Consider the following 14677-nt stretch of genomic DNA (forward strand, 5'->3'; position numbering starts at 1 on the left):
TCTGCCGACCACAACAAAACGCTGAAAGATGGCGCCGTCACTCTGGCTTCCCTATGGACTCTGTGAAGCTCGGCTCCAGTCAGGAGGAGACGACCCAGCTCGGATCGGGATAGGGCAGATGAAACCGGGCCCACAGTATGCAGTGCACGTAAAGGAAACATACTGGAGTTATTTATCCGTGGATTCTCCCAAAGCTCCATGTTCTTTCTTTACCGTTTCCCCCAAACAAACAGTACAGTGTGCTGCAGTAATGCCTCGCTCACAGCTTCATTATTTCTCCTTCTGTTTAAGCCATAATAAAGCTTTACACCACATTTATGAACAAAGTGTGAATCTCGACTTTGATAGCGAGATTTTTGCGAGGTCCTCATTAGTCAGGTCTCCATGGCAACGCTGACACGTGTGTGTTTGTGTGTGTGTGTCTATGATAAATTTGTTTTCAGGTTCACGTCTGTCCATCAGCCTACTGGAAGAGGAGCTAAAACTCAGCAGAGGGATTTAAAACACACCTAATTTTAAATAAACGATTGTAAAGGAATTAATTCATTATTAATTATATTAAAGAACATTTCAATCACAGGCTTAATGAGTCGAAGCCCTGATTTGGATCCCGCTGAAACATTTTAAACTTGTAGTATATGCAAGAACACACATATGGACACAAGTATGACGCAGCCTGCACACATCACACCTACAGGAGCTGCTCGACCGTCTCTGCACTCAGTGATGTCTCTGACACACTGTGCAACCAGGTAAAGATGGTGGTTGGTGTATAATTTGGTTTTTTGATGTTTGGGACTGACTGCAGGTAGCTTCAGGTTTCCTGTCAGGAGGCAACCTGACTTAGTCTAATCTGGAGGGATGATTCAAACAGACTGTTGAAGGTTTGCAGTTAACACGTAATCCACCAACGGTTTGGACCTGTGCAGGATATACTGGACAAAGGATGATGAAGATGGAGCTGCCAGCAAGGAGGAAAAGAGGAAGACCTCAGAGGAGTTTCATAGATGCAGTGAAGGAGGCCGTGCAGATGATTTGGAGTGATTGTGGTGAAATAGAAGTTAAGGAAGAAGAAGTCTCTATCAGGCCATCACAGCAGCTGCAGCATCATCTGCAAAGTCATGTGTTTTTATACTGATGAAGATTAAGAGACGTAACCCAATACTGTTTCCTTCTGTGTATCGCAGACTGACTAAAAACTCCTGAACATAGAAGTTGTTTCTACCAAAGGATGGCATCAGTGTCACTGCAGTGAGATGAGTGCTTACCGGTCCAAAGCTGTTGCTGTCCAGACTGTGGCCGTGATGATCTCCCTCGATCCAGAAGTGACCATCTGGAACTCGAACATAGCGGTTCTTGTAGGCCAGAGTCCTGAAAAGATGGAAAATGAGAGAAACTTCTAAGAAAGCAAGAACTTTGTTTTCAGTCAGACGTTCATTATAAATTCATTCAATTTAATCGAGAAGACATTGTCGAGATGACCTGCTGAAGTTCACGCCGAGCATCACAGTGGGAAAGAAAGCTGATGGAGGTAACTCTGAACTTGGCATGGTTGTTGGTGCCACATCTGCTGGGATTTTCCCACAAACACATCTTTAGTGTTTACAGAGTGAGCCACAGTAATCCAGTAACGCGCCTTGCTAATGTCAGGGGTCAGAGGAGAGTGCCCAGATTGGTTCGAGCTGACAGAAAGGCAGCGGTAGGTCGAATAACCATTTGTTACAACCAAAGCCTGCAGAAGAGCATCTGTGAGTGCACAATATGTTGAACTTTGAGGCAGAAGTCCACACTGGGTGTCGCTGCTGCAAGCTACATTTCTCACCAGAACTGCAAAATAGAAAAGCATTGAAACATCTTTTGAGTCTCGACTTCTGCGGCGACATTCGGACGGTATGACGTGAACAACATGAAAGCATGGATCCATCCCGCCTGTATCAGCAGTTCAGGCTGGCTGTGGACTGACTGCAGGAGAGTTTTTCTTGGGTCCCAACTGAGCATAATTTAAACTCTGCAGCCGACTTGAGTAATGTTTCTATGTCCATCTCTTTGTGACCACAGTGAACCATGATGGCTCCACTCATGCTGAGGGGACCACAACTAAACTTCTCAATTCAAACACAGAAATACAACAAAATCAAATGGCGCCATTTAAATTCAGACTTCAGGCAGCATTAAATTTAATGCAACACCAGCATTGGAAAAATATTACTGTTAAACTGCAGCGATGACAGCAAATACACTCATTTTTACTGATGCATGAAATAAATCAGGTTCCAAGTATTGATGGCAATGATAATAAAAGTAAGAAATGTTCACCAGAATTATGATGGTTTTGTAATTTCCACTGTTTGTTTTCAGTTCAGTTTAGGGTCAGTTAGTTATTTCAGTTATATATTTATATTTTATCACACCCAGCTTTATTCTTTGATTTAACTTTGGATATCTATGACGACCCGACTCAAAAACAGAACTGACTAGGAACAAAGCTAGCGGGCTAACTTTAGCCTGCATGATGTTATTTTTTTCAGTCACAATACAGTAAAAATATAATGACAACTACTCACAAGGCAACTATACAGGCTGCCTGGATGGAGGCAAGCTGTCCAACTTGGACTGACCGAAGTCACTCTCACTTTCACACTTAAAGTTTATTTACTCTCTGAATCAGTTGATGAGGTTGTAAACTTCAGCCTTTTCCTGTAGTTTTTTCCCAAAACTGACAAAAACAACAAGAGAACCAAACAAGTCTCTTTAAACCAAGTGAGAATGTTTAGTCCACTTATCTGCTCTTTAAGTCTGACGTCATTAGCCGTTTCTGGGCAGTGTTGCCAACTTAGCGACTTTGTCGCTATATTTAGCGAGTTTTCAGACCCCCTAGCGACTTTTTTTCTTAAAAAAGTCGCTAAAAAAAGACGTGAAAGCACATATCGCTTTTACTCTCAACAAGCAGCGGGTGCTGTAACGCAGTCAGTTCTTCTTTTACTCTTTTACTCTTATGCTGTTTTGTGGATCACAAGGTTTAAAACTACTTATAAACACACACACACAAAGTAACTCCACCAGAGTGCCTATTTCGGGTCACTTTTGCCGGTCCAAGCCCGGATTAAGGAGCAGGGTTGGAATTGCGACATTAAAAAAAAACAATAATTGCTAAAAGAAATTTAATTTGTAGTTCTAAACAAACTCTAAATGCATTTAGGACGTTTTTTACTCACTTTATGTCTCTTCCACGATGTTATTTCTCTCTCCAACAATGTAAGTTACAATTACATTAGCATGACCAATTATGCAAATTAGGTGATGACGTCATTTAGCGACTTCTAGTGACTTTTAGGACAGCCAATAGCGATTTTCCTTACTGAGGAGTTGGCAACACTGTTTCTGGGTCCAAACTCCACTTCAGGTCCAAAGTCAAACGAACACTGCGCCATCACTGAGAGTTACATAATAAATAAAATGATCAGCGTTCTGCTCTACCAGGTGTAACAATTAAGTTTAACATCCAGGCATCCATGAAAACAGGATTTATGAAGTTTAACAGAGTTAGAAGTTAGCAGGAAGTTAGCTTGCTAGCTTCCACCTAAACATAATATAGCATGTTCTGACTGAGAGATTTCTGAAAGAATTCAAACGTACAGCTCTGCTATCACTTCCAACATAAATGAAGACAGAAAACTAAACAGCAGTAACGTTTGTAGGGTTACTGAAGTTGGGCTAGCTGGTATATAATGATGTGCTACGAGACGGCTAGCGACACAGCTATGCTAGCATAGCATAAACACAGTGAAGCTGGAGGATGAACGCTAACCTTTTTCCACTGGATAAAAGTTAACGTGAGGGTTCCTGATGGTTAGAGACAAATGCAATCACATGGTAGGATGCTGTAAACGGACCAAACTTCAGTCAGGAGAACAACTGAGATAATCCATCCACAATAGGAGGTTAGTCATTCATATACTGCTGCATGGGCTGGGCTGGAGTTACATCATAAGGGTTTAAAAACTGAGCTTTAAAATGACAGATCACTGACTGTTTTGAGGGGCTTGTTCAGATTAAATAGAACAAGATACAAAACATTAAAACATGTTAAAAACACAACAGCCTTAATAAACGCAGGGTAGTTTGGGCTGGAAGCAGGATTCATACGTCATCACTTAAAGACCGGATTGGCCAGATTGCATTAATTCTACTGCTAGCTGCTATTCTACACTTACCGTTTGTGTACTCTGCACATATATGGTACCTGTTGTATCTCAGATTGCAAAACATACCCAACTACAGGAGGGCGCTTAGCTCAAATTGCAGCATACACCTGGTAGCTGTGTTGGATTGAGGTTGGATCACATTCACAACAAACTTTCATTTGAAACCTGATCGAGATGTGTTTTTGGTGCACACCAGAACAACTGTAAACTGATAGCAGACTAATTGCTGTGTCTTATCATCATTTCATTGCCTTAGTGATGCACTAAAGTCACTCTGACGACTGCAGCTGACTGCGAGTTGTCCGAGACCTGGTCCTCATCTTCAAAGGTAACACGGATGCAAGTTGTTTGCACATGGTTGGAATCATTTTGATTGTGTTACGGTCTCTAACTGTAGCATTAGCTAATGTTAGTGGTGATGCTGGTATATCTACAAAGGTTGATTCTGTTCATCTGGACGTAGCGTTTTGTGGGAGAAACGTTTCGTCATCATCCAGGTGACTTCTTCAGTCTCAGCTGACTGCAGGTTTCAATCTTATAAACAGTACATTTGCATAATGACTGAAACCAGCCAACTGAAGGAACAATGAGCTGTAAGGTCAGTTCCTTAATCTTAATTATGCAAATTCTCATGACCATTGATTAACAACCACTGATCAAAGACCACTGATCAATGGCCATGAGTACCCTTCACAGAGAGTTGGGGAATGGCTGCAATCACAGCATTGTAAGATGGTGACAGATGTACCCTTAGGCCCCTCCTCCATTCAGAGATGGTCTTTCCCTTTTCACGTAAATGGCCTCCTTGACTCCGCCCTCAAACCAACGTTCCTCCCTGTCCAGGATGTTACATCCTCATCATTGAAAGAGTGTCCACTGGCCTGTAGGTGTGAATAGACTGCAGAGTCCTGGCCTGATGAGGTAGCTCTTCTGTGTTGTAGCCAGAGTTTGTTTGGACCCGATCCTTGGGGTGGACTAGTTTTGGGCGCAGCGTGTTTTGGGGGTTAAAAGCCACAGAGACCCGGTGTTTAGAAAAAATGCGTCTCAACTGTTCCGATACTCCTGACACATATGGGATCACTATAGGTTTTCGCTTGGGCAGCGGTTGTCCTTCTCTCCTGGATCGGCTGGAGCTTTCTTTAGGAGCCTTTCCAGCCCACCAGCTCACCCTCATCTTCACCCTCATCTTCAGCCTCTCCCTATGTCAGGCAGCCATCCCACCCTGTCTAAACTCAGCCACAATCATCCCAGTGCCGAAGAAGTCTCCCATCTCTAGCCTGAAGGATTAGCGCCCTGTGGCGCTCACTCCGATAATTATGAAATGCTTTGATCCTGAAGTTGGCAGCATGGTGTTCAGAGAACAACCTGGCACTGAACACCAAGAAAACCAAAGAGGTCCTCTGGGGAGGTAACCACATTTACTCAGGGCCTTCTTGATGTGATGATCTTCTGCCTCCCTGGCCGCTGTATCTGTGGGGATGGTGTTTGCTCTGTGTTGTAGCGTCCTGATGACGCCCAGTTTGTGCTCCAGTGGATGATGAGAGTCAAACCTTAAATACTGATCCGTATGTGTAGGTTTACGGTACACGTCAGCTTTAGATGTCCCCCATTACTGATGGAAATCTCACAGTCTAAGAAGGCTAACCTGCCACTTTTCATATCCTCCCTGGTGAATTTGATGTGTCGGTCCACCGAGTTAATGTGATCCGTGAATTGTGGTTTGGAGAACTCAGAAGTCTCAAATCCGTCACATAGAAGTCACAGGTTGTTTGAGGTGACTGTAAGCTGGAAAATTTATTTTTACTGCTTAAGAAAAACCCCAAAACACTGAAGTGCATTTCCTGCTTTTAGCATGTTTCAGACTTTTTGTATTGTGCTTTTAATAACAGGAGCTCACAAAATGATCTCCAGCGGTAAACTGATCAAAGTGTCCATGTGGGAAGACAAAAAAAAGCAGATGAAAATCAGGAGAGGATAGCCGTTAACGTTTTCATTGACGGTGGATCAAATTATCGCCTTCATTTCATTATCCTTAATCATCAGCCTCCAAATCATCTCCTGCAGCGTCACTTCCCTCCGTCACCTTATCACTCAAACAAAGATCTGATCAGAGGATTCAGCCTAACAGAGGTGGTGGAGGGGGGGCGGTGCTCATCTCGTCCTGCAGCCGCTTCAGTTAGCTCGTCGCGTTTATGAGGAGAAGGTCCGACGCCCTTCATCATCCCTCTGGACTGTTACGAGGCTGTTGCAGCCATGATTTATCATCCAGCTTGGGAACATTGTGAATTATAGCCTCAGTGACTTTTTAAATGGAAATTTGTCTGCAATTCCTCACGCATGTGTGTGTGTGTGTGTGTAGGTTGGTCCTGCAGGCTGACCAAAGAGGCCTTGGATACATAAATATTGATTTAGCCATAGCAGCTGAATTTACTGACTCGCAAAGAAAAAGAAATAAGAGAAAACAAGCTGGGACCTTTTTGCAGAAATAAAAAGGTTGCAGTTTATATGACACCAATTCTCTGCTACATTTGACAAGGAATGAGTATGAAATCTTTAAAGAACCAAGGACAATTGAGTTTACTGCATTTAGTCTTTCATTCGACTCAGCTCGGTGTGCTGTGGTGATGAATCAGAGCTACAAGAAAAAGAAATCATCATCATTTGTGGTTTAAAAATCCATCCCAGCAGTTATTTTTTGATGAAATGTAAATTTTCTAATTAACCTTTTTTCCATTAACATGCCCGGCGTGCTTCTACATCAATTAGTGCGTTCTCCACGCGTACCTTTCAAGTGAGTAAGAAGGTGCGACCTTGATGTTATCTCCACAGCGAAATTAGCAGCAGAGCTGTGGCCTCCCCATCTGTTTTTAATATCTTTAGTGCCTTTGAGCAGAATTTCACAGAAAACCTAGAGAAAGCTGCGTCTTAATAATCCCAGTTTGGGAAAATGCTGCATTAGAAGCACTCGCAGCTACACTGACTGAGCTTTTACAGTTAACGTGCTTCACAAGTAAACTTACTTTCATATCTGTTGGTGTCTGGTTTTCTTTGAGGTCTTTCCGCATTACAAAAGAAAATAATATGCATAATGTAAAAGGTATTTTACTGCTACAAAGACTCTCCCAGAGAGACGAGGAACATGCATTTTATAAATATACATATAACTGGATAAATGCTGCATTAGAATCTCAGAGCTGACGGAGCTTACTGCACTGGCTTTGAGCTCTTTGAGTAAAAACGTAACATATAGAGTCATGTGGAAGTCTACATGTTTGACTGATCCTGTTGTTACAGCTGTGTGTTGTAGTTTGTCATGTATGCATCATGTGGTGTATTATGTAATTTGTGTACGGACCAAATCTGGGGGGGGGTGATGCAACAGTCTCCATGCTGCAGAGAATGCACTGTGGATAGTAACGGCTGCATGGTGAGGATTGCCTTTGATTTCTCAAGCACATTTAACACCATCCATCCAAGTCTCCATCCACTCATGACGAGCACGAGCGTCAGGGTGATCCTGGGCTTTCATGATATCTTTGAACTGGTCTTTTTTCAGAGTGGAAAGACTGTACAGCATACATCTTTAACCCTTTAAGACCTACCATAGAACCAAGTCAGCCAGAGCTTATATTATACAGTGGGGCAAAAAAGTATTTAGTCAGCCACCGATTGTGCAAGTTCCCCCACTTAAAATGATGACAGAGGTCAGTAATTTGCACCAGAGGTACACTTCAACTGTGAGAGACAGAATGTGAAAAAAAAATCCATGAATTCACATGGTAGGATTTGTAAAGAATTTATTCGTAAATCAGGGTGGAAAATAAGTATTTGGTCACCTCAAACAAGGAAAATCCCTGGCTCTCACAGACCTGTAACGTCTTCTGTAAGAAGCTTTTCTGTCCCCCACTCGTTACCTGTATGAATGGCACCTGTTTGACCTCATCATCTGTATAAAAGACACCTGTCCACAGCCTCAACCAGTCAGACTCCAAACTCCGCCATGGCCAAGACCAAAGAGCTTTCGAAGGACACCAGGAAAAGAATTGTAGACCTGCACCAGACTGGGAAGAGTGAATCTACAATAGGCAAGCAGCTTGGTGTGAAAAAATCAACTGTGGGAGCAATCATCAGAAAATGGAAGACATACAAGACCACTGATAATCTCCCTCGATCTGGGGCTCCACGCAAGATCTCATCCCGTGGGGTCAAAATGATCATGAGAACGGTGAGCAAAGATCCCAGAACCACACGGGGGGACCTGGTGAATGACCTGCAGAGAGCTGGGACCAAAGTAACAAAGGTCACCATCAGTAACACACTACAACGGCAGGGAATCAAATCCCGCAGTGCCAGACGTGTTCCGCTGCTGAAGCCAGTGCATGTCCAGGCCCGTCTGAAGTTTGCCAGAGAGCACATGGATGATACAGCAGAGGATTGGGAGAATGTCATGTGGTCAGATGAAACCAAAGTAGAACTTTTTGGTATAAACTCAACTCGTCGTGTTTGGAGGAAGAAGAGTACTGAGTTGCATCCCAAGAACACCATACCTACTGTGAAGCATGGGGGTGGAAACATCATGCTATGGGGCTGTTTTTCTGCCAAGGGGACAGGACGACTGATCCGTGTTAAGGACAGAATGAATGGGGCCAAGTATCGTGAGATTTTGAGCCAAAACCTCCTTCCATCAGTGAGAACTTTGAAGATGAAACGAGGCTGGGTCTTCCAACATGACAATGATCCAAAACACACCGCCCGGGCAACAAAGGAGTGGCTCCGTAAGAAGCATTTGAAAGTCCTGGAGTGGCCTAGCCAGTCTCCAGACCTCAACCCCATAGAAAATCTGTGGCGGGAGTTGAAAGTCCGTGTTGCTCGGCGACAGCCCCAAAACATCACTGCTCTTGAGAAGATCTGCATGGAGGAATGGGCCAAAATACCAGCTACTGTGTGTGCAAACCTGGTAAAGACCTATAGTAAACGTTTGACCTCTGTTATTGCCAACAAAGGTTATGTTACAAAGTATTGAGTTGTATTTTTGTTATTGACCAAATACTTATTTTCCACCCTGATTTACGAATAAATTCTTTACAAATCCTACCATGTGAATTCATGGATTTTTTTTTCACATTCTGTCTCTCACAGTTGAAGTGTACCTCTGGTGCAAATTACTGACCTCTGTCATCATTTTAAGTGGGGGAACTTGCACAATCGGTGGCTGACTAAATACTTTTTTGCCCCACTGTATGTTTACATGCTGTGGAGCCATTTTTGGGAGCATTTCAAATTGCTATACATCAGTACAACCATTACAGCCTAGATTTTAATAATATGTATGCATTAAGTGCATAGTAATTACATAAATTGCAAAAAAGTGCAATAAACTACAAAAAAATTGAAAATCGTTTTTGTTTTTTTAACATATATTTCTTGTTAGAGAAATTTAAGAGGCTTATCTCTCAAAACTGTAAATACAAAAAAGTTGCACAAAATAGTTTCCCACCACAGGAAATTTATTTTGAGTGCCTTCATAGTTTTATTTTTGAAATACACCAATTTTTATACACTGCAGGAAAAACGAAAATAAATATTATAGTGCAAATTTGCAAAAAAGCAGCATATGCATCAAAATAAACTATTTCCAGCAGTGCAATATGAGTCCTAAGCATCCCAGAAACGACACAGAAAGTCATAAAGTCAAACATAACTTTTAAAAACACCAGTATAGGCTCATTGAGGCCCGGACAGTAAAAAACTACATTTCCGCGAAAATGACGTCACTTCCGGTTTCGGGCAGGTCATGGCGGACATGCAATAGTTTGCGCTGACGTCTAATCCAATGTAGGAAGTGTTATGAACAGCTGATCGGATCGGCAAAGCGTGTTTCTGGAATATTATGTTTTTGTTGCTGCAAGTGCTTTTTATGCAGTTTTTGCAAAGCTATATGTGGAAGGAAACTGTGACCGAGGACAAGCTGATGGCATAAGATGTAAGTACAACTCCTCCGGTTTCATATGCAAAAAAAATTATTGCGCTAGCTCACGTGGTTGCAGAGCTACCGGGATTTAAAAATAGTTATGCAAAACAGAGCGTGCCGGCTCCAACCGGTTTTAAAGGGTTAATGACTTTAAGAAAAACTGTTTGGGTCAAAGGGTCAAAGGTATACATATAGGCTCAGATATATACATATATGCCTACTAATATATGGTTAAATAACTCTTAGCAAGTTGCTCCTCAACCAGATGCTTTTGGTACCCATCAACATCATCCCGGCATAATCCAGTCTCATATTTTTCCACTCTTTGTGACAGAAAACTGTCTAAACTGTCCATGTTTCAGCCATCTAGCTGTTGATTTGAGAAGTTGATGTTATTCCATCCACTGTGGCTAATGTACCAGGACCACTGGCAGCCAAACAGCCCAAAGCATGATACTACTGCCACCATGTTTGACAGCTGTTGCACTGTTCTTAGGTTGAAAGTCTCATCTTTACTCCTCCAAACATACTTCTTGTCTTTGTGGCCAAATAGCTCAGTCTGTGTCTCATCTGAAAACCGTACATGGACAACTGCAAAAGTTTTGATTTTGTAGCAGGAGCTTCTGTCTTTGTTGGCACCCTCTCAGTCAATGGAGATGCAAAACTGGCTTCACTGTTGATGCAGGTGTTCCAGCAGTTTCCAGTTCAATTCAATTTTATTTATACAGCACCAAATCACAAAAGCCTCAAGGTAAGGTAGACCCTACGATAATACATACAGAGAAAACTCAACAATCATATGACCCCCTATGAGCAGCACTTTGGCGACAGTGGGAAGGAAAAACTCCCTTTTAACAGGAAGAAACCTCCGGCAGAACCAGGCTCAGGGAGGGGCGGGGCCATCTGCTGTGATTGGTTGGGGTGAGAGAAGGAAGACAGGAGGAAGAAGCACCCTTACAAGTGTACGGTGTGAGGCTGGCCCATAGCGTGCCTCACCTCTTGTCTTATGAGAGCTGGGATAGGCTTGGATAAGCTCTTAAGAAAGTGGAAGTAAAAGGAAGAACCAGGCTCAGGGAGGGGCGGCCATCATGGCAGGCCTGAGCCTCGGTGGTTCCTTAACATCCTAACCAATTTCCTCTAACCTGAGATGAACAGTTTGGGTCTTCTTACAGACCTCAGTAAAGCAGTGACACACCTAAATAACTTGCACTAGCATATAGTTGTTTAACTGATGATCCTGAAATCTGGTTCAGAGAGACTTTGCTAACGTGTTTAAATCTGGTGTAAATCTTGTGCAATCCTTCCACACTGGAACAGTTCAAAGTTACCCTGAAGTTCATGCTTGTGATGAAGGGGTTACATGAAGAGGATGTGGAATCTTCAATACCCCGCATCCAGACTGACAGCTAAACAACAAGTAGCTCCAACTTTCGGAAGAAGGAACTGCTCTCAGAGCCGGAGATCGACCATGTACAACACAAATGCTAAAGTATGGGGGGCCAGGACATCAGGTCATTCTGGGTGTCTCTCATCTACTAGCATTTCTACTAACGTCTCATCAATGGGTGCTAACTGAAGGCCAGACAGTCCTTATCCCCGAGGATCATCTACCAAGGTGATGCCCTGTCCCCACCGTCGTTCTCCGGAAGCCTGAACCCCCTCAGACTATGGAACGGAGCAGCTGTCAGCCACCTCCTCTACATGGATGACATCAAGCTGTATGCCAAGAGTGAACAAGACATCAATGATCCACACCAGCAGGATATACAGCAATGACACTCAGACTGGAGACGTGATGATAACAAAGAGAGGGAAAGTAGTCAAAACCGAGGCGCTCAAACTACCAGAAGGCAACATTGCAGACATCGAGGACAGATACAAGTACCTGGGGATCCCACAGGCAAATGGGAACCATGAAGAGGCCGCTAGGAAAGCTGTAACCCAGACCCAGCACCCTGAGACTGTATAATACATGAAGGAATGAGGCCGGGAACTGATAAGTGTCAGTACCACTGTTGAAGATGAGACAACATCCGTGAGTACATCAGGAAGATGCCCACAACCGACCAAGTGCTCAGTGAATACCTCAGACAACAGAAACTCAAGAAAGAGGAGGAAGGAGAGGAGCCATCATGGAAGGACAGGCCCCTGCATGGATAGAGGAGGTGGCTGACATCCAGAAATCCTACCAGTGGCTGGACAAAGCTGGACTGAAAGACAGCACAGAGGCACTAATCATGGCAGCACAGGAACAAGCTCTGAGTACAAGATCCATAGAGGCTGGGGTCAATCACACCAGGCAAGACCCCAGGTGCAGGCTGTGTAAAGATGCTCCAGAGACAATCCAGCACATAACAGCAGGGTGCAAGATGCTAGCACATCTGTGCCAAGTATGGCCTGGAAGTCCTGAGGTCAAAATCAGACATGCACCCTAGGGTGGTGGAGAATGACCGTGTCTGACAGACTGAACAAACTGATGAGGAAGGTGAGCTCTTTGATTGGCTGCAAACCGGACACTTCTGTTGCTGAACAAGCTGTTATCCATCATGGATCACGCTGACACCCTCTGCACCTGTGTCCAGTGTGTTCGTGGGGTAACTGCCTCATCTCACAGAATGAACAACTCCACCCAGCATGAAATCCTGGTTCCTGCTGTGGGAGTGAGTTGCTCCAAAGTTTCCTGGAGTAAGTTTTAGTGGTGGAAACTCGAAGAGAGAAAACAGGCACCCAAAATAAAGAGATCTGACTCAGACCGTCCAATTTACCTGGTAACTGAGACGCAAAGTCAGAAAAGAATCATATGTACAAAACAATCACACAACTGCTTGAGAAAAGCATGATCACAGAGTGCATTCATGCTCAAAATGATCTCATCCTCATCTAAAAATCTCATATTTTGGCTTCGTGACTCACACACAGCTCCAAGAAGCCTGTGATCCACTTAGTTTTTTTAATAAGAGCTTCAGAAGTCTTCCGGCATGTCCCCAGACTAACCTGAGACAGACAGGATCTTGTTTCGAAGGGCTGAACTGGGACACACTCGCCCCAAATGTACTTATCCACAGAGAAATGACAAAAAGAGCGCAGAGTGACGCCACAGACGCTACAAACTGCCTCATCATCACTGTGTGAACACAGCAGTGGATTTTTCACCGGCTCTTCTCCACAGAGGGCTGGTGTGCGTCACTAAGATGATGAGGGAGATGTTCCACTCACACACACATTTTTACTGTGACACACACCTCCTTCCATCAGTGTTAACAGCAGCTGATGGATGTTACAGCAGAGGTTGGGAGGAGTTTAATGAGGCCGAGGTGGACAGCTGCTGAGAGATCCACACGCTGGATGAGGTCAGGTAAACCTGCTGTCTGCGCTCCTCAAGGCCAGTTCAGATGATTAGGTGTTTGGACCGGACACGTCGATAACGATCGTTACATCTCCATCTGTTCGTGCAGGGAAATTCCAGTGCTAATAAAGTTTTCCACTAATTTTCCCTCCTAACGAGTCCGCGTGTCTGCTCTATGATTTCTGACATCGGCTGTCAAACACTACACACACGGCTCAGCATAATTGGATGGAAATATGTGCACTGAGAGATTTACAGGTGGATCTCAGCATGTATGGATTCCTGAACTGTCCTGTGTAAAGATCAAATCGAGTACTAAAGCTGCCAGAGACACAGGATTAGCTCTTTCTGGAAGTACTTCTGATAAAAACACATCTGAAAGCTGGTGCTAAATTCATGCAGCTCTGAACAATATTTCATACAAATAAATACTGATAATTAGACATGCTTTCAGAATATTTACCGATTCTAACTTCACTGTAGATGTTATGTAAACATAAATGGTTGTTTCTCTCTGTTAGCGCTGCAATACACTGGTGACCTATCCCAGGTAGGGATGGGTACCAGTATCCGGTGCCATCATGGCACCGGTTCTGACATAAACGGTAGTAACCAGACTGAAAAGCAGCGCACATTTCGGTGCTTTTTTTTCCTGAGCTGTGATACACTTTAGATTCTAGCCAATCATTTTACGTTTCGAGGATAGTAGGCGGGTCCAGGTACGTACGTTCTTTTAGAGCAGAGCTACAGATTAAAAATGCCCAAGGTGAAGCGGTCAAAGTCTGGCTGTACTTCACAGCAAAAGATGCAAACTCAGCAGCTGCAACAAGTGCTTTAAGCTGATACTGTGATACTGTCAAAGGAGGTAACACCTCAAATCTGATGAAACACCTGGCGACGCATAGCGTTTTGTTAAAAGCGAGAAATGCGCCGTATTTGATAGCTTGCTGAGAGACCTCACACCGAGCACATCTACTGCGGGTGTGGTGCCTGTTATCGACCCGGAGTTAGCAACATCCCCCAAAAACCCGAAGAGGAGAGTCCTGGCCCCTAGCCCTGCCAGTGTAGCAGAAATGATGAGGATGATGATGATGCAGCAGCCGTTCTTCTCTGCGTGAGTAGCTTAATGTTGTTCGTGTGTAATTTACGTTGAGT

At 43.7% G+C, this 14677-nt stretch overlaps 1 protein-coding gene across 1 annotated transcript in view; it reads right to left on the reverse strand.

Moving 5' to 3' along the window:
- The window catches only part of immp2l (inner mitochondrial membrane peptidase subunit 2), a 210543-nt gene that overhangs the window by 10386 nt on the left and 185480 nt on the right, over positions 1-14677 (reverse strand). The window contains exon 5 of the mRNA XM_087844576.1: positions 1269-1371. Within this exon, the coding sequence (XP_087700702.1) occupies positions 1269-1371 (103 nt within the window). The remainder of the gene's footprint in view (positions 1-1268; positions 1372-14677) is intronic.

Source organism: Neolamprologus brichardi, chromosome 7 (genome assembly GCF_056152115.1).
Source record: "Neolamprologus brichardi isolate AB-2024 chromosome 7, ASM5615211v1, whole genome shotgun sequence".
NCBI lineage: Eukaryota > Metazoa > Chordata > Actinopteri > Cichliformes > Cichlidae > Neolamprologus > Neolamprologus brichardi.